Here is a 21746-nt window from a genome sequence, read left to right as displayed (position 1 = left end):
CCGGAAGGGCGCAGAGAGCAGGGAGTGGAGGGTTAACTGCTTTGCGATCTCACCAGGCTCTTCCGAAATGCCATTCCACTGTCGCGGCGACAATGTTTCTGGGTGTCGGGGCCTCGTCCCTCCTGGCATTTGTCTGAAACGGAGCTGTCTGTCTAACCTAGGCCTGGACGCGCCCTGCCCGGGTAAGTGGGGGAAGGTGGGGGTGGGGTGGGGTGAGGGCGGAGGGGGGCCCGGGGTGGAGTTAGTCGCCTGCCTATTTTCATATTCATTAGAACTGGGAGGTTGCCCGAAGAGCCCAGCTGAGTTTCAAGATATAAAAGCGACTTCGGGTGCCCCCTTTCCAGCCGGGACCTATTAAAGGGCTCCGAGCCGGGCAGCTCCCGGCGCCGCAGCGCTCGCTTCCCCTTCCCTCCTCTGCCCTCCCTTCTCCCGCCCACTCGCTCCCTCCCCCTGCGCGCTCCAGCCTCCGCTCCCCAGGAGCTCCGCAACAGCCTTCCAGGATTATGGAGTTTCTGAGCGAGAAGTTTGCCCTCAAGAGCCCGCCGAGTAAAAACAGTGACTTCTACATGGGCGCAGGAGGCGCATTGGAGCACGTTATGGAGACGCTGGACAATGAGTCCTTTTACAGCAAAGCGTCGGCGGGCAAATGCGTGCAGGCCTTCGGGCCCCTGCCCCGCGCCGAGCATCACGTGCGCCTGGAGAGAGCCTCGCCCTGTCAGGACGGCAGCGGTGAGTCGCCGGCCCGAGCCGCGGCCGCCCTTCCGCACACCCAAGTGCGGGGACGGGTGGGGAAGGGAGGGAGGGAGGCAAGGAAAGGGGGAGCGAGGGAGCTGCAGGGCGGAGGAAGCCGGGAGAACTCTGAGCGTTTCAAGGAGTAGGGTTTCGGCTGCCGCCAACTTTGAGGGGCAGCGGAAGATTAGGCACCGGATTGCCCCTGCGCGGTTCTCCTTTAGCTGTCGAGTGTTGTCCCTGATGGGTCCCGGAGTCCCTCTATCTGGACCCAGCCGTAAACTGATAGGGCGGTAAATAGAGTGTAATTGAGTCAAGGCAGCGCGCTTCCTTTGGGAGCCGGCCGCGCAGCCCCCGCAGGAGCTGAAATCGATCACCGCTCCTTAGAGGATGTCAGGGTCGTCACGAACAGATCTTTGAGGTCCTTTAGATGAAAAACCTTTTTTAAAAATTTCCCAAGACATATCAGTATTTTTCTTTGTGAAGTTGGAAGGTTGTTAGATTGGCTTGTGTGAAATTGTGATTTCTGATTGTTGGGGTTTTCCGTGCAACGCACATACATTTTTGTTAGAACACCAAATCGCTTTCAGTAGCTTCGGGTAAGGAATCTCCAGTATTATCCCTCACCCCCCAACACCGTATTGTCCGTTTTTCTGACTCCACATTAAAAGTCACCTAAGAACCCTTTCGGAATGCTTCTGGGTGAAATCCTCAACTTTGAACGGTCAAGTATCTCAAAGTCAAAATGTTATCAAAACAAACCATCTATCTTTTCTATCTTGTAACCCAATACAAACCTATTTTTTTCAGATCGCGACAGCTAAAGCAAGTTTACAATTCCAAGAGGACTTTTCCTTATCATTGTATATATTCCACAGTTAAGCTGTAAGGAGCGGGTTGCTTTAAAATAACAAACGAATTAAGTGTGAAATATTTACAACAAGCCTCCCGCCCCCTATTTTAATGGAGGGTCAAAATCTGGCAAGGTACTGGCTCATAGGGGCTCATTTTCGAAATACTTTGTACAAATTAAGTTTAAAAAACGATCTTGTATATTTTACTCAGCGTTGCGAATTACTTTTGACTTGCAAGGTTAAACCAAAAATATAGGCGGGAACGAGAGAGAAATTCAGTTAAATCGTTTCAAGTTAAGAATATAGAGAGACATGCAATATTTATTTTTAATACGCTAGCTTTTGGCTTTCTGGTTGTATTTCAGACTTAAGTATGTTTATTTTTGGAATTCTTTCATGCATATGTAAAGTTATCTAAATGGACAGGATTAAAAAAAATGTATGACTCTCTTGTCCTCTCTTAACTGCTGGCTAGGACTTCATCCTATTTTAAATTGTCCGGGATCGAAAATAGGAAGAGAAATAGGTGATTTTTGATACCTTAACAACTTTTAAACGAACATCACACTTTTAGGATGAATTTTAATAGGACAATATTAAGTAAATTGAATGTGGGCAGCAGTTCGCGGTATTCAGGAAAGTTCCTCTCTTTCTCCTGAGATGCCCTTAGCCTCAAGACAGCCTCCCCTCCCCCATCCCTAATTACCGAAGTTCCCATTTCATTCCGCCCAAGAAGACAAAACCCTATTGTTAATCAGTCATGGCTCTTCTTTATATCTAGTTTTACTCCACATCTTTTACATAAAGGATATTAGCCATTTAAGTTATACAGTTATTAAAGTTGAAAACATTTGTATAATCATTAGAGCAGTTGCTAAGATACATTATAAGAGAGTTTTAAAACAGACAAAAATGAAAAAAGTGTGACAATTCATTGGAAATTATTGTTCTGGCAGGGTTCACTTTTTTTTTGTTTAATATTTCCAGTTTCATTATGTGCACCCATTATATTTGTGTGTGCGTGTGTGTGTGTGTCACCATATGATGTATTTTTGTTTTCTATCATACAGCAAGCATGCAATCAAATCTGGAAGAAATCACTGAAGTTAAAACACCTCGAAACAGAATCGAAGATGCCATCTTTTGTTATCTTTTAATAGATGCTTTAATTTCTCAGCTTTAGGGAAAAAATAAAGCTTTCTGTCTTATATTTCATGCACTTAAACATAAATATCACATATTTAGAAAGAACTATAAATGAGTTTTTACAGTAAAGTCTACTTAAATCTTACTCTGTTCTATAAGAAGCACTTCCAGAAACTGATATGAAATTCATTTTTTAATTTAGTAGGTCACTTTTTGAAAAAAAACGATTAAAAAGCAAAAATGAGTAGAAATCAAAATACTCAAAGCATAGTAGAAACAATACCGTATCTTAACTCTATAGTCTGTACATTTTGTGTAGAGCAGAAAGATAACTTTTGGGAAGAGTCTGGAATTGAGTTTACAGATACTACTTAAAATTGAAATATTTTTCTTGAGCCATATAAGTAGCTTTTGTCTGCTGTGAATAAAGACATACATGATTTCCATTAAACTTGATTCACTTTTCAAAAATTATGTTTTTTAATCTAGTGCATCTTTTAATTTGATTACCTTAACTTGATTATAAATTATGTGCGTAAACATTATATGAGCCCTGTAAAATAGTACTGCAAAATCTGGCAAATAATATGAGTTCCATATGCAAATTTTTAAATGATCTTAAACCTGCCCCAAGGGGATTAATAATTGAACGCAATGTGATGACTGAATTAACAGTGGCACAGTAGATCATTGACAGACTGCTTCCCTGATGCTCTAAATTATGTCAATGTAATTTCTTCCCTGAAATGTCCCACAAGCCTGAGAACTGTCGTTTTCTCCCTCTGGGTACAGTGAACTATGGGATCACGAAAAGCGAAGGACAGCCTCTTCATCCCGAGCTAAACAGAGCTATGGACAACTGTAACAGTCTCCGGATGTCTCCCGTGAAAGGGATGCCCGAAAAGGGAGAACTGGATGAACTTGGGGATAAATGTGACAGCAACGTATCCAGCAGCAAGAAGCGGAGACACCGAACCACCTTCACCAGCCTGCAGCTCGAGGAGCTGGAGAAGGTCTTTCAGAAAACCCATTACCCGGATGTATACGTCAGAGAACAGCTTGCCCTGAGGACGGAGCTCACAGAGGCCAGGGTCCAGGTAGGAACCAGAGGAAGACTTGGGTGTGTGTGTTGGGGTGTGTGTGTTTATGGGGGAGGGGAGCATTCTGTTAGAATAACTCAGTGGTTGCATTTTGCCAAGAGGAAGAAACGGATTCTCCAAATAAAGACCTAGAACAATGTAATATATGCATGTAGGTCTACTAAAATGTCTTTTTCCTTGCAAGGGATTTAATCATTCACACAAAAACAAAAAAGAACATTTGACTTATTACATAGGTATATGAATTAACAGTTATTTAAAAAGAAATGAATATCACAAATATCTCTGATTTAAAAAATTAAATTTTAAAGGGTAAAAAATCCCAGAATCATAGCTGTCTATTTACTAATACTTTTATTTTATTTTATTTTATTTTATTTTATTTTATTTTATTTTACTTTTATTGTATTTTCAGCCATTAAGGTTATTTTTAGGTTATGTACCAGGTGTTGGTAAGTTATTTGTGTAATGAATGGCCCATTAATCTGTAATGTTATTGAGGTTGGGGTTATAATAAAACAAAAAAAAATTGAAACAATCCCACAAATTCCCCACTGTTATGTAAACCATACTTATCTTCACTATGCATAAAGATCATATAGCTCTCATAATTTTTCTAGCTCCCACAGTTGCCAAAAGTTCCATTCCACTTTAATTTTTAAGTGTAAATGGCTTACATCTCCTTTGTAGAGGCAATAAGAATAAGTAGTTTTAAAATATATACTCAATTACATTTATAAGTTATATTCAAACTATCAAATTGGATGGTCCAATATACTAAACTTTTAAAATCATTTGAAAGAGAAAAGTTATACTAGGTAAAATTCTATCTTTTAGACATATTTTTATTTTTACTAGAGTTGGTATTAAACTATATTAGTTTTCAAGGGACAGCAGTTTCAGGCAATAGCCTCTTTCTTGGCGTTTTTACCATGCTAAATGGGAAAATACTGAATTTTGCAAATCCCATAAAATATAAATATAAGGTAATGAATAAAATAGAAATTTTGTTCTGGAAAAAAGAAGAATGAGATTTCTTCTGAAGACTAAGCCATTGTAAGGCCTGTACATCATTACAGTCACCATCTGGGGGTGTGGGATACCAAGCCGCAGGATTTTTCTTTAGTTTGTGGAGACAAATAGTTACTTTATTGTAGTTCAGGAAGTAAAGATACAGAAAGGTGATGCTAATGAAGTATTTTAGAATTGTCAAGTACTAACACTAGTCCCACGGGCGTGGGGTTTTTGTTGTTGTTGTTTTTGTCTTATGTTCATATATTTAAATTAGTTCTACTTGTAACCATAGAAAAATATGTTTACATGTAGAGTGATCAGCTGTGCGCAATGGATGTTTTCTCCTTAATGTTCCTTTACTCCTGATTAATTTTTGTCTAGAAACATGCAGAGAGCCCACCGGAACCTAATTTACTCAGGTTTTCTCTTTCCTGCTTTTCATATCAGAGTGGTAATTCACACCCATTTTAAGAAGACTGTAAATACCTTTTTCTCAGTGAAAACCAAAAACCAAAAAACAAACAAAAAAACTTCTCAATACTAAATTCCCTTACTATGCTCCAGGTGCCTGTGGAGACAGCAAGAAAATGTATTGTTTTGTTGTTTTGTTGTTTTGAGTCCTGGGCGTTGTGTGTAATACATCTTTCCTAAGAAGCCATACTGGACAGGCAGCTCTCACTGCCTTGTTTTAATCGCTGGAAACTCTGTAAAGTCCCATCTTAAATTTGTAGTACGTGCTTGCACGTATTAAACTGAAGGTTAGTATGCTTCTATATGTATGATGGTAAAGATACAGAAGCTTACAGCGGAATATGAAAAAGAGTAAAAATTTCAAGTAAATTTTAACAGTTTGCGTTTTCACGTGTGATTTCCTGCTTCTTTTCTAAAGTTTTTGTATTCTGAACACAGTTTTGTAAAACTGAAAAACTTTTGACAGCTGTTTGTGAAATGTTTGCTCAAATATCAAATAATGCATACTCAATATAATTTTCTGTCTTTAGTTTATTAAAATATTAAAGTGAAGATTCTGGAGAGCTACAAGTATGAATTAGTGATTATTTAACACTCTGAAGAAGGTGATTCTGATAAATATTACTAACAATGAGAGAAATTTGGATGCTAGTTTAGTTGGTCTGAGGGTTGTGGGTCATCGTTAAGCTGGGTGGTAGTTTAATGGTGGTGTAGAGGCTGTACTGACTCATAGGCGTTCTTAATACTTGGTTAAAACTTCCCTAGTTCTTTTATTATATATATTACCTGCAAGTCTTTTAAATCGGAGAAATGATTTTGAAGATTTCTAAGCATCTTCTGTTAGGGAAGATGAATGTTACAAGTGGTGCAATGTATGTAATAAGCACACTTGTATATTTTAGACCAGAGGTCAATTTCAGATGGTTCCATTTACCTCTGGCCTTTTTATGCTCAATATAGTATGTGATTTTCATAGTTTCTGTTTCTAAATAATTTTGATATTTCTGCCGGTGCCATGTGTTTTGGATGTCATCTTTATGTTTAAATTTTTCTAAGATTATCTAAGTATGGGTACAACCCAGAAAAGTCTCCACTTTGTGACATGTTTTAAATATAATTGTTTTGACAGACCCAGATATTAATTTGGTTACAGTTTGGCTGGGTTAATGTTATGTGCATAACCCCAAACTAAAAAGTTACGAATGCCTTCCAGATTTGCCGCATTCTCGAAGAGGAGCATTATCTATGATAATTTGGAGGCATACGGCGTCTTCAAAATCATGTAATCTAATTCCTTTTTATTTTCCAAAATGAACAAAAAAACCTAGAGGCTGAGACATATTAAATATTTTTTTAAATTATTTCATCCCTTTCTATTAATTTATCAGGTTAAAATAAAAAGTAAAATTTGTGGATACTTTCCTGACAGATTTCGTTATTAGTGATTTTGTTGACCTGGTTTGTGTCTTTCGGATTTGTGTCTTTTAACGTCACCATTGCAGTATCAAATATTCCTTAGCTGACGTTCTACTTTTTTTTAAAAAAATTAGGTTTGGTTTCAAAATCGAAGGGCCAAGTGGAGAAAAAGAGAACGTTATGGCCAAATACAACAAGCTAAAAGTCATTTTGCTGCCACCTATGATATATCAGTTTTGCCGAGGACTGACAGCTACCCACAGGTATGGTAAACCTCACAGAATGCTGACTGAGAAAAACAGATATGGTTCATATGTTTTTAAAAGGGCTATTATTATTGGCTTTATTATAGCTAATATAATAGCTAATAATGAAAATTTTAACTTCCAGAAGACTTTTTGCATGTTTGCTAGATTTTCATGAGACAAATATTTATTTTGTTATTTCAGCGCCATTCATTCAAAACTATTTCAGGGTCTTCTTCCTGTAACAATTGAAGTAGCATCACTCATAGTCTAAGTCTGTTAATTACTCTACATTTTAACTATTCAGACTCATTTTCTTTGTTAACTTTAAAAAATAAATAAAACATTGCTTGGCATGTTGTCTCTGTGGCTAACGTTTTGTGAACCATCCTATAACTTAGTGTCAAGTGTGGTCTATGAAACCTTCAGTCCCATTTTTAAAGATCTCTTTTCCTATGTTGTCTTTTCAGCTTTGAAGTTACTCATTATTTCAAGGAAACAGTTAGCCCTTTGTTACTTGAAACATCCCTAGAATTAGTACTGGACATAGTTTTAAAAATTTATCACATTAAAAAAACCCCACATCCATTCTTTTATGGGTCATTTTATTCTAAACAGTATTTAGATATTCATTTTCTTCTAATTTTTTTCCATTTTCAGAGATTTTTTTCTTTTCACACATATAATTAAGATATTATTTTTTCCTAATACTCAGTAACAGTATTTGGAACTATATTTGATACATGATAAGGAACACTTGTATTCTAAGAAACAAGGCATTTATTATATCATCCCTTACTGTTAAAGTATATGCATTGTTAGAGACCATTTTGGATTTTTAAGTTTTTTTTTTTTTAAGTTTATTTATTTTTGAGAGATGGAGAGAGACAGAGTGTGAATGGGCCAGGGGGAGAGAGAGAGGGAGACATGGAATCTGAAGCAGGCTCCAGGATCTGAGCTGTCGTGGGGCTCGAACCCACAAGCCGTTAGATCATGACCTGAGCCGAAGTCAGATGCTTAACGGACTGAGCCACCCAGGCGCCCCTAGAGCATTATGAACACAAACACGTGACTTAAATGCTGGTGGAATACCCTGATAGTTCCATAACCAGATCTTCACAACCCCAGACTTCAGGGTATTCATTCTCTTCAACTATAAATCCATACCTTGTGAGCAAAAATTCATCCTGCATTTTTTTGCATCCTTGGGTTCTGATGCCTTTTATGATTTTTCAAAACCTATTTTGAGATCTACACTTCCGCATAAATTCACCAAATTATCACCTAGTTCAGTCCTTCTAAAAGTTAGGAACTGAGACCCATGGGAGTTAAGGAATTGTTCCGTGATCACATGAGTGGTTCCTTGTGGAATACTCTATAAGGGGCTGTTAGGTATAGACCAGCAATACCTCTTGAAGAAATAAATGCCCATACTTGCCTTCAGGAGAACCTTATTTTTCTTCAAACTTTATCTGAAAGTAGTTCCTTTATTTTTTCTCCAGTTTAAAATCATGTATATACTACTATTTACCATCACAGGGCTAATGAACTTGTATTCGCCAAATATTGTTGAGTGTCCTGGTTGAACAAAGTGCCATGAGGACGTTTCCCAGATTGGCTGTAAGCTTCATGAGAGCAGGCACTGCAGTGGTTTCCTACTAGTTAACACACCGTAGCCCTGAATATACCAGGCACTGTTCTAAGCAGGTTACATACATTAACTCATCTAATCCTCACAGCGACCTTATTTGTCTTACAAAGAAACTGAGGCACAGAGAGGTGAGGTTTTTACTCACTTTGACTAGGAAGAGTCCAGACTTGAACAGGGGCAATCTGGCTCCCAAGTGCAAGATCTTAGCCCTCACAATAGACTATTTTTCCCAGCAACTATGTTTAAATGATTGGATAATTAACAAATGAATACCAAAGGAGCATAAGGCTTCAACAAGTCTGCAGTTTAGTTCAGGGGAGCAGAAATTTTACTCAGAACAAGTGAAATATTGAAAATAATAGAGATAGTACATAGTTTATAAAATTCTGAACTACTTCACTGTGATGAATTTAGAAATAATAAAGTTACAAATTAGTGAACTTTTTTAAATGGACTTTAAACAGTCTTACTAATCTGTTCTACAACACTTGACTGTGATATATAGATATACATATATATATTTTGCAGCTTATTGTTTTGATTTATTTTTAAATAGTTTATTGTCAAATTGGTGTCCATACAACACCCCGTGCTCTTCCCCACAAGTGCCCTCCTCCATTACCACCACCTCTTTTCCCCCCTCCCCCTTCCCCTTCAACCCTCAGTTCATTTTCAGCATTCAATAGTCTCTCAAGTTTTGCATCCCTCTCTCTCCCCAACTCTCTCTCCCACCTCCGCTCCCCCTGGTCCTCCATTAGGTCTCTCCTGTTCTCCTGTTAGACCTATGAGTGCAAACATATGGTATCTGTCCTTCTCCTCTTGACTTATTAAGTGGATGGACCTCGAGGGTGTCATGCTAAGTGAAATATTGTTTTGATTTTCATTTCTTTCCTTGCAAACCCCATTTCAGTGTGTGTGTGTGTGTGTGTGTGTGTGTGTGTGTGTGTGTTCCCCACTTCTCTGTGCCTTGCTGGTGGTTGCCTTATCTTTAACTTCTCTTTCTTCTCCTGTGCAACATAGAGCATTTAGAATAGTGCCTGGCACAAACTAAGCTCTTTGTCAGGCTTATTATCATTCCATATACTTAGCGATGCTTTTTTTCTAGGATAACCTTGCCATTGTGTTATTGTGCCTCACAGCTTTAGATGTTGTCAGTTAACAGAATGAGGTAAGTAGATCAAGTAGGAAGGGAGATGGTACAGTCACATTATACATTTGATAATCTTTTTCACTTCCACAAAGGATTAATTAAAAAATGTCTGCTCACAAATCATGAGAATTTTGCACGAATTCTCACTGTGGTTTCTCTGTAATTTATGTACATTATTATACTACCTCATAATTTAAGTGTGGCAGCCCAGACAGCACAGGTTGAGGTTGTTTTGACAGTATAATTAATCAACAACAACAAAAATCAATGCTGTAAAAACCATATTAATTTTTTATACTGAGAAGTCATTAAATGTTTGGTTGCCAAAAATTCTGAAAACAAGTGTCTCTCACTGTCCACTGTGGGTTTTGGATAAAGTCAGGAAAAGTCCATTTTAACTTATGTGATTGATGTTTTTATTTTGCAAAAAATAATTATGCCAGGAGCTTGTCTCTCAAGCTTCAGCCCAAAAGAAACTATTTTTTTAAAAAAAATCATGTGTCTTGAAAATAAAAATTATACCAGAAAAATAGGAACCAAAATAGAATCCAGCAATTCAATACATTAAGACACTGGTCTTGGTTACTGTCACTAATTATAGAAAAACATTGTTAATCACCAAAGACTTGGAAACAAGAAAACTAGACACAAGACAGAAATAATTAACAATTTGGCAGGAAAGCAAAAGCATACACAGAAATACATGAAAAACAGAAATGGTTGAGAAAATGATATCAGGTCTGCTCAGTGTGGATCATAATCTTATCAACTATGGAGTTATCTCGATATATAACATATAATTGGGTTAGTTATGAATGCTAATTAGCATTTTCTAAAGTGTTCTGAATACTTTGTTTCCATTATTCTCATTACAAAATAGTAACAACAACCCTAATAGTAAAAGTAATGCCTTTCCGTGGAGGGCTTATTCTAAGCCAGGCTTCTTTCTTACAACTTTAACTCATTAAATTGAAGGCCCGGGGTTCAGAGTTCTTTATGCAACATTATCTCTGTAACCTATCACTCAGCAATGAAGTCGTTCAATTCTGAACCCAAAACACCCAATCATTTTGGAAAGCAAAAAATGCTTACCTTTTTTAAATGTGTAAAATAGTGTTATAAAGCAGTTTAAAAATGTAGACACTTTTCAGTCTGTTTTCAGGCATTTTTCTTAATCTGGTTCATATTTGGTAGCAAGCAGTGACAGGTACGTCAGTAGTAGTATACCTTAAGGTAGTATATTTTGATGTACTGAAAAAATAGTATCTGTTTTTTAAAAGCCCTTTATTTTGGCTCAAAATATCAGTTGTCATTTGGCAGCACTCTGAGTTAGTTAAATGAAAATGACTTGACTACTTGATGTTCTCCAGTATTTTAAACATGCTGAACTTATCCCTTGTGCTGTGCTGAATCTGTACCCTCTATCTTCAATTCCCTTCCCCTCACCTAAACTGTATTTTCTCCAGGAAACCTTCCTTCAAATGTCCTTCAATCAGCACATAACTTTCTCACTGACATAGTGGTGGGAGTGGTGGACTGTATACATTTATACATTTTTAAATAATTTATAATAAATTTATAAATATTTACTTGTATTTAAAGAGACTGTTCAGTTATTATCTTTGTATTACAACAGTATTAAGCAAATTATGTGTACACTGAAGAGATGTGAAAAAAAAGTAGTTTCATTTGAATATTCTGGGGGACATTGCAAAGCCCAAATTAAGCCATTTTCAGTAAAACACCTGATTTCTGAATCTCTGCTATTAACCGCCTCTGTGGTATTAAGCAGTTACCTTCTCCTCATTGAGTTCAGTTTCTTCCTCTGTTGAAAGGAATAGATTTTGCAGAACCCTTTCAGCTTAATTTTTTCTCTTCCACAGTTACTTGTATTTTAGCCAACAAATATGTGCTGGGTACTATTTTAGGCACGGAGGTTATATAAATTATCCAGACAAAATCTCTTGCTTTTTGGACAGATTAAGTGATAATTCATACTGAATCCTGCAGACACTTCTGGATGCAAACTATACCCAGAAGATCAAAAAGGCCTATATACTTCTGTCTTTGAGTTAAAAAAGCAGGCGTCTATCAACTGTAGATTCTAATTTGTTTTAATTCATTGATACCATAGCATTTCTTTAAGTAATTACTTTGTTGAATAAAATATTTTGTCAAGGTATAAACATTTTCTAGAGGATTATAGCTGGTCTTCATTCTTATAAGAAACCCTACTTTCATGCTCTTAGGTTTGGCTCAGATCACATGTGCACTAACTTAGTCATTTACTTGCTGGAAACTTTGGATACGTTTTCTGACTTCCTTGACCTTCAGATTCTTTTTTGGTGAAATGGAGGTATTATTGGTGCTAGAGCTGGTGATGTAGATGATGATAATGACAATCATCCTAATACTTTTTCTGTTAGTGAGAGGATTAAATTAATTTCCAAACAGTCTGTGGAACTAAATCATGGGACTTCAAAAGGGTTAGGTGTTAATGTTTGACTATGGACTTCACCGGCAGGGAATTGTAGGTCCAAATCCTGCCTCTAATACTTAACAAATTTTAGAACTTTGGCAAATGAATTAGCCTCTAGGAATGTCTCTCCTCATTTATAAAATGGGTATAAACATTCATACGATGTTTGTGAGGATTAAACATAATAGTTTCTGTGAAGTACTTAGGACATTGCCTAGTATATAACTAGTGCTCAATAAATAGAAATAATCTTTAGTAGTTATTAGTCATTATGATTCTATAAGGGAGGTAGCTATGTGTTGTGAATGTTCTGTTATTGTAGGATTTAAACTAATCCAGTGTTTGAGTAACTTTACTATTTAAGGGTCTAGGAAAAAATCAAATTCAGTTAAATGTACTTTCCTCTTTAAATTGGGACAGCCAAATATGGTAACTTAAGGAATGTTTGAGTGTATTCTTAATCCACCAAAATTATTTTCTCATGAAGAAAATATTTTCATCAAAAATTTTAAAAGGTTTGAAATTTTTCCCACCAAAATTTTCAATGTGGTTTTACTTAGTGCATAGTGAGAATCATAACGAATTCTGTGTTTACTTAATATACAAGGGGACCCACGCAGTATCTTGATTTCTCTTGTTTAATTGATGACTTTATGTTCAAACTTGCAGTCTGAACATCCCAGAAGTTGGATTCAAGTTATAAATAGTAGTCATTGGAGTAATTTAAATTACCGATTAAAGCTGTACAACATTTCTAGTTTAACAGAGTCTGTTTCAAACATTGTGATTATGCAGTTTTTTTAAGGAAATGTTAAAGTTTCTATAAGCTAGTAATTGTGAAAATATTGTTCAGCCTCCCCTTCTAGCATCAGTTTCTGCACTAATCTTAAAGTTTACCTTTACTTAAGCTAAATAAAGAATACGAAACTTGTCTCCTTTGACCACTGTGGTTTAGCAATTTAGGGGCATCTGGAGCGGTTTCTGTCTTTAGAGAAAGTATTACATTTTTTATCACTGTGCTTTCTGTTTTTCCCCCAAACGTTTGAAGTAAGTAAATAGCCAAAAATCTTTTTTTCATGTTAAAAGTATAGCTATACTTGATGGATTGTATAATAAATATTCTCGTATCTATGAAACCACCAGTGAAATGGTCCCATAGTAATACAGTGAAGCTTCCCTTAAGAGATGGAGGGGTAAAAATATTAACATCATTAGCTCAGCAAGTCATATTGATATAAAACTACTGATTTAATTAAATGTATAAACATATGTACAAGTTGTACATAAATTTGTGTGAAGAATATTTCATATATATGTAAAAGTATATATTAAATCTAAGTTCTGTGTAGCACGAAGCAGGTCTTGTCAGCATCATTTAAGTGCAGATGCAGTTAGACACAAATGAAATAATTTTTATTTTGCTGAAAACACGCTTTTCAGAGATGAAAAAAAAATACCCTGCAAAAGAAGCAAAGTGCATTCAAGTCTTAGATTATGAATATAGACTATTTTTTGAAAAATGTGATATTCAAGTTTAATATGACTTAATGACTTTAAGCACTAATAATAACTTAGCTGATTGTTTTATTGTGAGTTTTTGTTTATTTGTTTGCTTTTTTAATAGTCAATTGCTGTTAAAACATTGAATTAATCTGAATTGATCCTAAGTATTTTATATTTTAAGACGAAAGAACAAATTAATAAATTGACTAGATTACCAAAATAAATAATAAGAAAAAATGTAAAAACAAATTGTTGAAAAGTGCAGTTACTGCTTATACGTATAAAAACTACCTTGACGGGACAGAGAAGAACCAGAGGGAAAATTACACCTGGGAAGTCTGTGGGTTAAAGTCTGCAGTACACATTGTTATTGTTAGGGTGAACATACGTTATATTTTAATCCAGTATTTTTATGCTTGCCGTATTTATTAAGCCTCATGTTTCTGTGTGTTTTTTTAAATTCTAAATCCCAGAGCATTAAATAGAAAACAAATTACACAAACTCACAATTGGTTTAAAATCACAAAACTAAAATTCCAACTTGTGATTAACACATATACAATTTGAAAATAATGGATAAATTTACTCAGGATTTTCAGAATAAATTCAAAGCTTACATATGACACCAAACGGTTATCTGTAGGTTTAAACATATTCTGTGCAAATTAAAGCATTTTCATATTTGATTCATGTTTTAAGTTACTAATTCACAAGGAAAACTTAATTTATATTTTAATCTTTGTGTCTTATAACTGTGGATTTTGCTTTATTGGGGAATTGTGTCATTAAATTGTGGCATTAAAAATGAATCAAACACTGTAAATGATGGCTATCGTTCATGTATTAAAATACATGAAAAATAATGTTGTTAATAATGAAAATTGGCTTTAATGGAAAAGTCTCTTTTACTTGTCTGAAATCCCTGTACTCATTTCTATGATGGAATTTTATTTAAAAAAATCAAAATAGTAATCAATATTTAGTGTATGACCCTTTCCTGACAAATAATTGCTAATCACTTTAGCTTAATGATACTATGACATTTTTGAAATGTAAATTGATTTTTTAAAAATCTTAATAATTATATATTATCTGAAATTTTGTATGTGAAAATTGCACCAAATAAGTAGGCTTTGATGAAAATGTAGCCTCATTTCTAGTTTAGGTAGTATTTAAGCATGCTCAGATGAATCCTTTTCACTGCATAATTAAGTCGGGATTACCCCCCCCCCCCCGCCCCAAGATGGACAAAGTATCAATGTTTGAGACTTATTCACTTATTCTCTGATAGCAAGTGAGACTTACTCACTGGCAGTAAATTCACTATTTAGAAAAACTTTTATACTCTATCTTCCTGCCAGGAACTTACTGATGTAGTGACTACTGATGTAGTTACTAGAAAAGTTAAAGGGACCCTGAAATTAGTCAACAGCTTAAAATATTCACAAGTTGCTAAGCAAATTATTAATAATTTTATCACCCTAAATTGTAAAGGAAAGGATATGCTACTAGTAAGGAATATAATGACCTCTTAAAAAATGCCAACATCACATTTTGCAAAAGCAGTTTAATTACTTAAGAGACTATATAAAATCTGGTAAATTAAATTATATAAGTGCTAATATAGTAATAAATATGTAAGATATTGAATAGTATATAAAGTGGTCAATAAATGTAAACATTCTGTCAAAGAGGAAAAACCAAAATCACCTTTTGGATTTTAATGCAGAAAGCTATTGTTTAAACGTTATTACAAACATTGCTTTGTGAATCCCTGATCTGTGTCTTGTTAAACAACCTTTAGTCCCACAGGGAAGTGTGTGTGTGTGTGTGTGTGTGTGTGTGTGTGTGTGTGTGTGTGTATACATATGGACATTGGGGCCAGGTAAGAGCAGTCTATAAACAGAGAAAGAGTAAGGTTAACTGAACTTGTTTTGGTAGAAAAATATTATTTAGTTAGTTTTAGAGATAGTTTAAAATTAAGGAACGATTGTTATTCATTTATTTTCATGTTATTCAGTGTTTCTATTAAATTCATACTAAATTCTGTAGAATAGTGTCTTCTAAATAGCACTAATATTAGAACATAGAATATAAAATGCCGTCATGAAACTAGTTGATGTTTTTTATACATCGTGGTACTTTACAACTCTACTACAAGGACTAAAAAACTTGCATTTCTTTTGAACATTCTTTAAAAGTACAAAAAGTTGCTTACTACAATAAAGATCAGAAAATATATTAAAAATATACACCAAGTTTACTATACTAAAAATTTCTTTGTAGTTTGGATTATACAAAGAATGAATTTGTATAAAATTTCTAAGGTGAAGGTAAATAAGATTTATAATTTCTATTCATTGTTTACCATAATACTTCAAGTCATGACGAATATATATCCACAGTGAAGAATTTGTGTGTGTGTGTGTGTGTGTGTGTGTGTGCGCGTGCGGGCGCGTGCGCATATGAATGTGAAGTACACATATATATTGACTCTTTCCTTCCTATGTATTGCTTTTAATTCCTTGGAAGGAAAATGAGTGTTAAATGAATTTCGTTTCTGTCTGGAAAGAATCAGACAAAAAACACAGCTTTCCTCCAAAATTTGAAGTCATGGAATAATTAAGTGTTAATTTTTGTATTTGATTAGGAAACATTAAGGAACAAATGTTCAAAGTAGAGTAGAGTTAAGTCAGCTGAACCTCCATTCATGCTAATGGGAGGCAGTTGACTAAGTTCCTTGGACAATGCTTTGAACGCACCCCTAGAACTTTTTAAAACGCTGTGAAGCACATTAAAGCATGGAATATTTGTAGATTTTCTGCTCCTTTTAAACACAATAAAGAAGAAAAGATATAAAGACAGGCAGACTTTTCTTTCCTTTTTTTTTTTTTGGCACATGGGAAAAAAGGATGTGGACATTATTTAATAATGGTGCTCCTAGTTGTGAAACTTTAAATATTATACATAGAAGCCCATAAAAACACCACCAAATTTATTTGGTACTGGGCACTACCATTGTAGATGTCTCAGAAATAGTCCAGAAAAGAAAAGTAGTAATCCTATTCAGAAAAAAAAAAAAGCAAAAAATTCTTTCATTTCAAAATTTAGCAACCAATACAGTATTTCTTTTAATGAGTCAGCAAGGTTTTTGTGTGCCTTCTTTGTGTATATATATGTACACACACATGCACACACATACCTACACACGGTTTTAGACAAAATGACATGTAGATTCCAACACACAGTTCTAAAATGACCACTTATATAAGATGGCAGCGGGATGGAGGGGCCATAGGCTGAGTCCACCTTGATAATAGCAGTGGATTTATTAAACTGTACGCTCTAACAGCTTTGTTGTTTGATCAAATTCTGCCTTTGAGGAATGCTTAAGAAAAGAGACTTGAGTCATAATTATCTAAGATACTTGAAAATTTTCACGTGTAAGAAGGATGTTACTTATTCTGTATCGTTTTAAAGAACAAAAATAGAAGCAATAGAGGAATAGAGGAAGATAACAGCTCACTTTGTTTACAGCGCTCTCCAAAAGGGGATGAAAAACTTCTAAACAGGTGACCTTCCTATCACAGGAACTAAACATGGTTGAAAATGTACAAGGGCTTCAGTAGTGTCTCCTAATCCCAGGTGATTTTCAGATTTCATGTATTATTGTCATTGCCATTATTTTAATACAGATCCCATAAGCCACACCCCATGCTTAATGAATTAGAATCTCCAAGACATATCTGTAATAAAAAGTAAGTATTTAGTAGGGAATTAAAACAACGTAAGAATATATAGTCAACAAGGTCTGGGGATGAAATTTTTACAATAATGGTCAAGATTATACTGAATGGTGATTGTAGAGCTCAAAGCATGAAACAAAATTTAGATACACAGTATTAGAGTAAATTGTCCATAAAATTTTGATTACACCTGCAAGATGGATCAGTTCAAATTTCATATTCTTAAAGATTTTTCAGTCCTGTAAAAAATTTGTATTAAGTGTTTATCATGTATCGTGAAGGATGAGAAAAGATTTATGAGCAAACATTGGAGATTTTTCTTTCAGAGAAAAGAACCTATTGAACCTCCCAAAACTTAGGATTATGAATGTGCAAATAAGCAATCACAATTTAGAAGACTAGTTTTTGTATCATTGTAGCATTTCTTAAGATTTCCTGGGTTCAAATTTGACCTCCACATTGGGAGTTTCACATCTTGGGTAAGGTTATTAAGCTCTCTGTTCTGAAGTTTTAGCTTTTACAAAATGGGGATACTAAAAGCAAAGAAGCATCTTTTAGTGTATTGAAATGATGTCTTCACAGTGCATTTAATACCATGTCTGACATGGTAATTAATTAATAACCCTTAACTATCATGAACATGATTTTGATTGTCGTCATCAGATGTTTAATCATCCAGAGGGAATGCTTTAGAGGAGGCAAAACCTCACTTCACTGGGAATATTGTATTTTATGCGTTGCATCAAACTTTTGATATCAAAACCAATGAAAACCCTAAAATCAAATGAAGACATGCCAGAAATTTTTAAATGAAATGAAGATATGGGAGTGGAGGAGATACAGATCAAGGAAGTAGGACACATCAGTAAAAATATGTGACAGTATTACTGCCCATGGGAATTCATGGGTATCTTTTCAAATCCAACTAAAATATTGCTGTAGTAACTTGCTTCACCAATCTATTCTGTTCAGAAAGCATTTCTTTCTATATGCCAGAAATTCTTTCACCAACAGTAATACATTTAACTTGCTATATCATGTCGAGGTAAGAAGTTTTGAACAAAATAGATATTTGTCCAAGTCATCCAAAGTGGAAACTTTATTTTCAACTTACAGGTAGATTAATGTGAATTATTTTAAGGAGGGAAAGCATTTAAAATTTACATTCATAGATTACTTTCCTTGCCTTTACCATTCTTATTTTCCTTTTTTCTTAAACCTAGTTAGTAAATACAGTTCTATGTATTTGGAATATGAGTAAATGATTTTCATAGTAAATTTCAGCAATACCATGTGTAAATCAAGGACTCTTTTAACAAACTTAAAATGTAAACAATCTTTCTCTACTACTGTTTTGCCTTTCATTTATTTTTTCAAAAATAAGCAAGCAAGTCCACTTTCATTTCCTGAAAGCCCTTTTGTCAGACATGTGACTGTGGTTTTTGCAGTGTAGCACAATGTTTGATTGAATGTCAGAGGAAAATCACCCAGATCAAGTTAGAAGAGCTAGGTTGACAGAGTAATGACATTAACAGTCCCTCTTGTTGACTTGAGATACATAACTCAGCAATCAGTGGCACCAATCATTATATTTTGGCTAAAGTGGGACACATTTAGTAGAATCAGCCAAAATTAAAACAACATAGCCCATGAGGACTTAAAGATTAATAGAATGTGCAAATCACTGTATATATCTGTAGACATGTGTCACAGATTTAAATATTTAAAGCAGCTTATACAAATATTTCTAAAATAACACAAAATGAGCCCTAATTATTGAGGCCTCAACTAAGGGATGAAATTAGTTGTTCAGATTTTCTCTTATATTTGCAACTGGTTAAGGAGTCTCTTCTTCAGTGACAGAGTAATATCTCTACCAGTGTAATCCAGAAGATTCATTTGCATTTTATGCTATTAATTGAAAATAAGTTTTCTTTAAAAGTATGATTTAAGCATGGGTTTGTAAGTCTACACCAAGGACTATATGTAGTAGACTGGAATTTTTATGTAAAAGTAAATATAAGAACACATAATTTTGTGCATATGTTAAAAACAATTGATTCTGTTTTAACTGGCATGATTTTTAATAAGGTAGCCAAATGTGATCAACATAGTTACTTATTGTAATAATATTGCAAAGGCATACAAATTTTAAAGTTCATCTTCTAAGGCTCAAACTCTCTCTCATGTTCTACCATTCAACAATTTCCTCAGCTCCTGCTGTTTGTCAGGATTTTTCTCTGTGCTTCTCACTAATGCATGTGATCACTGGTTTTTTGTTTTTGAGGGTTTTTTCCCCTTATTTAAATAGCCTAAGATACCTCCTAATACAAATTTTACTTAGTGTTTCCTTTACATGCTAATGACTCTAGAGAAATTTGTATTTGTTGTTTCTTATAACGATTTAATAATAAGAAATGTGACTTTCTTGGCTACAAATGACAATCTAGTTTTCAATCTTACATAGGATGTTATATAGAGTACTTTAATTATACTCATAGGATATTTTTGCTAATACTAGCATATTTTTCTCAGTTGCACTTTTATTATTTGGTAATGGTCGTGTTTTAGAATTTCAAATTATTTTACATGTCATAATTCCATTGCAACCTGACCATGTCACCTATAAATCATAGAACAAACGTTTAAAATATGTATAGATTGCTCATATTCACAGGGCTATATATTGGAGACTCTAGGAAGTAAAAAGCAATGGAAGGGTACATTTCCAATAATGAGTTTGATTAAAAGTATCTACAGAATAATTATTAGCCTCATATCAGGAATGGTTTCCAACAAAAACTGCCACACTGAGTCCGACTATGGAACTTTAAAAAATGCGATTGTGTCATTTTGCTTAGATGAAGACTATATTTAAACTCAAAAACAGATTTTCAACTGCTTTTCCAAACACACGAATTTGTCATGAATCATGACTAACTCTTCTAGATTTCATTTTTAAATCAGGACTATAAAAAGAATACTGAAGAGATTGACATGTTTTGAGAGTATTTTATGTGGTTAAGTGTTTGGGTTTTGGTGATCTATTACAGTACAACATACTGGAAGAATCTTTCAAATAATTATTTCTTAGTAATCCCTTCAAGTACTCAGAATGTAATTAGAGACCACCCAATAGGAGCAAACAATGAATTGTTGACAAAATTTAGTCAACGCTGTTTAACAAATGTAAGGGAACAAAAGTGAGAATGTGTAAATGTAATATTTGTTGTTTTATATATTCCAGATTCAGAACAATTTGTGGGCAGGAAATGCGAGTGGCGGTTCTGTGGTCACTTCGTGCATGTTACCACGTGACACTTCCTCGTGTATGACACCTTATTCTCACTCGCCTCGGACAGATTCCAGTTACACAGGGTTTTCAAACCACCAGAACCAGTTCAGCCACGTGCCCCTCAACAATTTTTTCACTGACTCTCTTCTGACGGGGGCTACCAATGGACATGCATTTGAAACAAAGCCAGAATTTGAAAGGAGGTCTTCCAGTATTGCAGTCCTTCGAATGAAAGCCAAGGAGCACACTGCCAATATTTCATGGGCCATGTAACATACAGTACTCTTATTTTTCTTTTAATGGCAAAGTAAAACATTCTATTTCTCATATTTAAAGGATACCACAATAAGCTGCTGTGTGTGGAATTGCTAAAGGTCAAGATATACGGTGAGGCCAGCTTAAATGAATAGTTGTTATTATTTAACATTAAAATCTAAGAATGAACCTCTGGAAAGACTAAAGAGATTTACCATCCATCAGTCTGCACAAACTCTGTTTTAGTAGTAACATTTTTTTTTCTATTGTACAAGTCGATGAAATACGATCATGCAACTTCTTAAAAGAATAAATGTATTAAACAAATTCCTCTGTTATAGATTGATTTATGTCAGTTCTGTATATCAAGAAATCCCTTGTAAAATAATACCTGATAAAGGAGGAAATGCACTGGGGAACATGTCAAGATACCAAAGCTGTCAGGTAAATATTGAAGCACCGTGTTTCTGGGAGCTCACTGTTACTTCTCTCTCTGGCTCTAAGACACAATGGGCAAAGCCCCTGTTGCTGAGAATTTATCTTCAGGTCTCAAAGGTTTTTTTTTACCTATAGATGGTTTAGTGAATTTCCACTCCCTGAAATAGCACTCTCCTACAATGACCAGCATTTGCATGAAATATTTGGGCATAGTTTCCTGAAACCATGTGGCTAAAGGCGATAACTGAAATATT

General features: G+C 34.9%; 1 protein-coding gene across 1 annotated transcript; it reads left to right on the top strand.

Moving 5' to 3' along the window:
* The first annotated feature begins 503 nt into the window (after positions 1 to 503).
* Positions 504 to 21381, top strand: ALX1 (ALX homeobox 1). The gene is made up of 4 exons (XM_029955677.1): positions 504 to 729; positions 3522 to 3826; positions 6865 to 6993; positions 20752 to 21381. Exons 1-4 carry the CDS (start codon positions 504 to 506, stop codon positions 21070 to 21072), a joined length of 981 nt encoding a protein of 326 aa, XP_029811537.1. The 3' UTR covers positions 21073 to 21381.
* Positions 21382 to 21746: the final 365 nt, after the last annotated feature.

This window comes from Suricata suricatta, chromosome 10 (genome assembly GCF_006229205.1).
Source record: "Suricata suricatta isolate VVHF042 chromosome 10, meerkat_22Aug2017_6uvM2_HiC, whole genome shotgun sequence".
Taxonomy (NCBI): Eukaryota; Metazoa; Chordata; class Mammalia; order Carnivora; family Herpestidae; genus Suricata; species Suricata suricatta.
The sequence above is the reverse complement of the archived record's forward strand: the minus strand, read 5'-3'. Positions and strand labels throughout refer to the sequence as shown.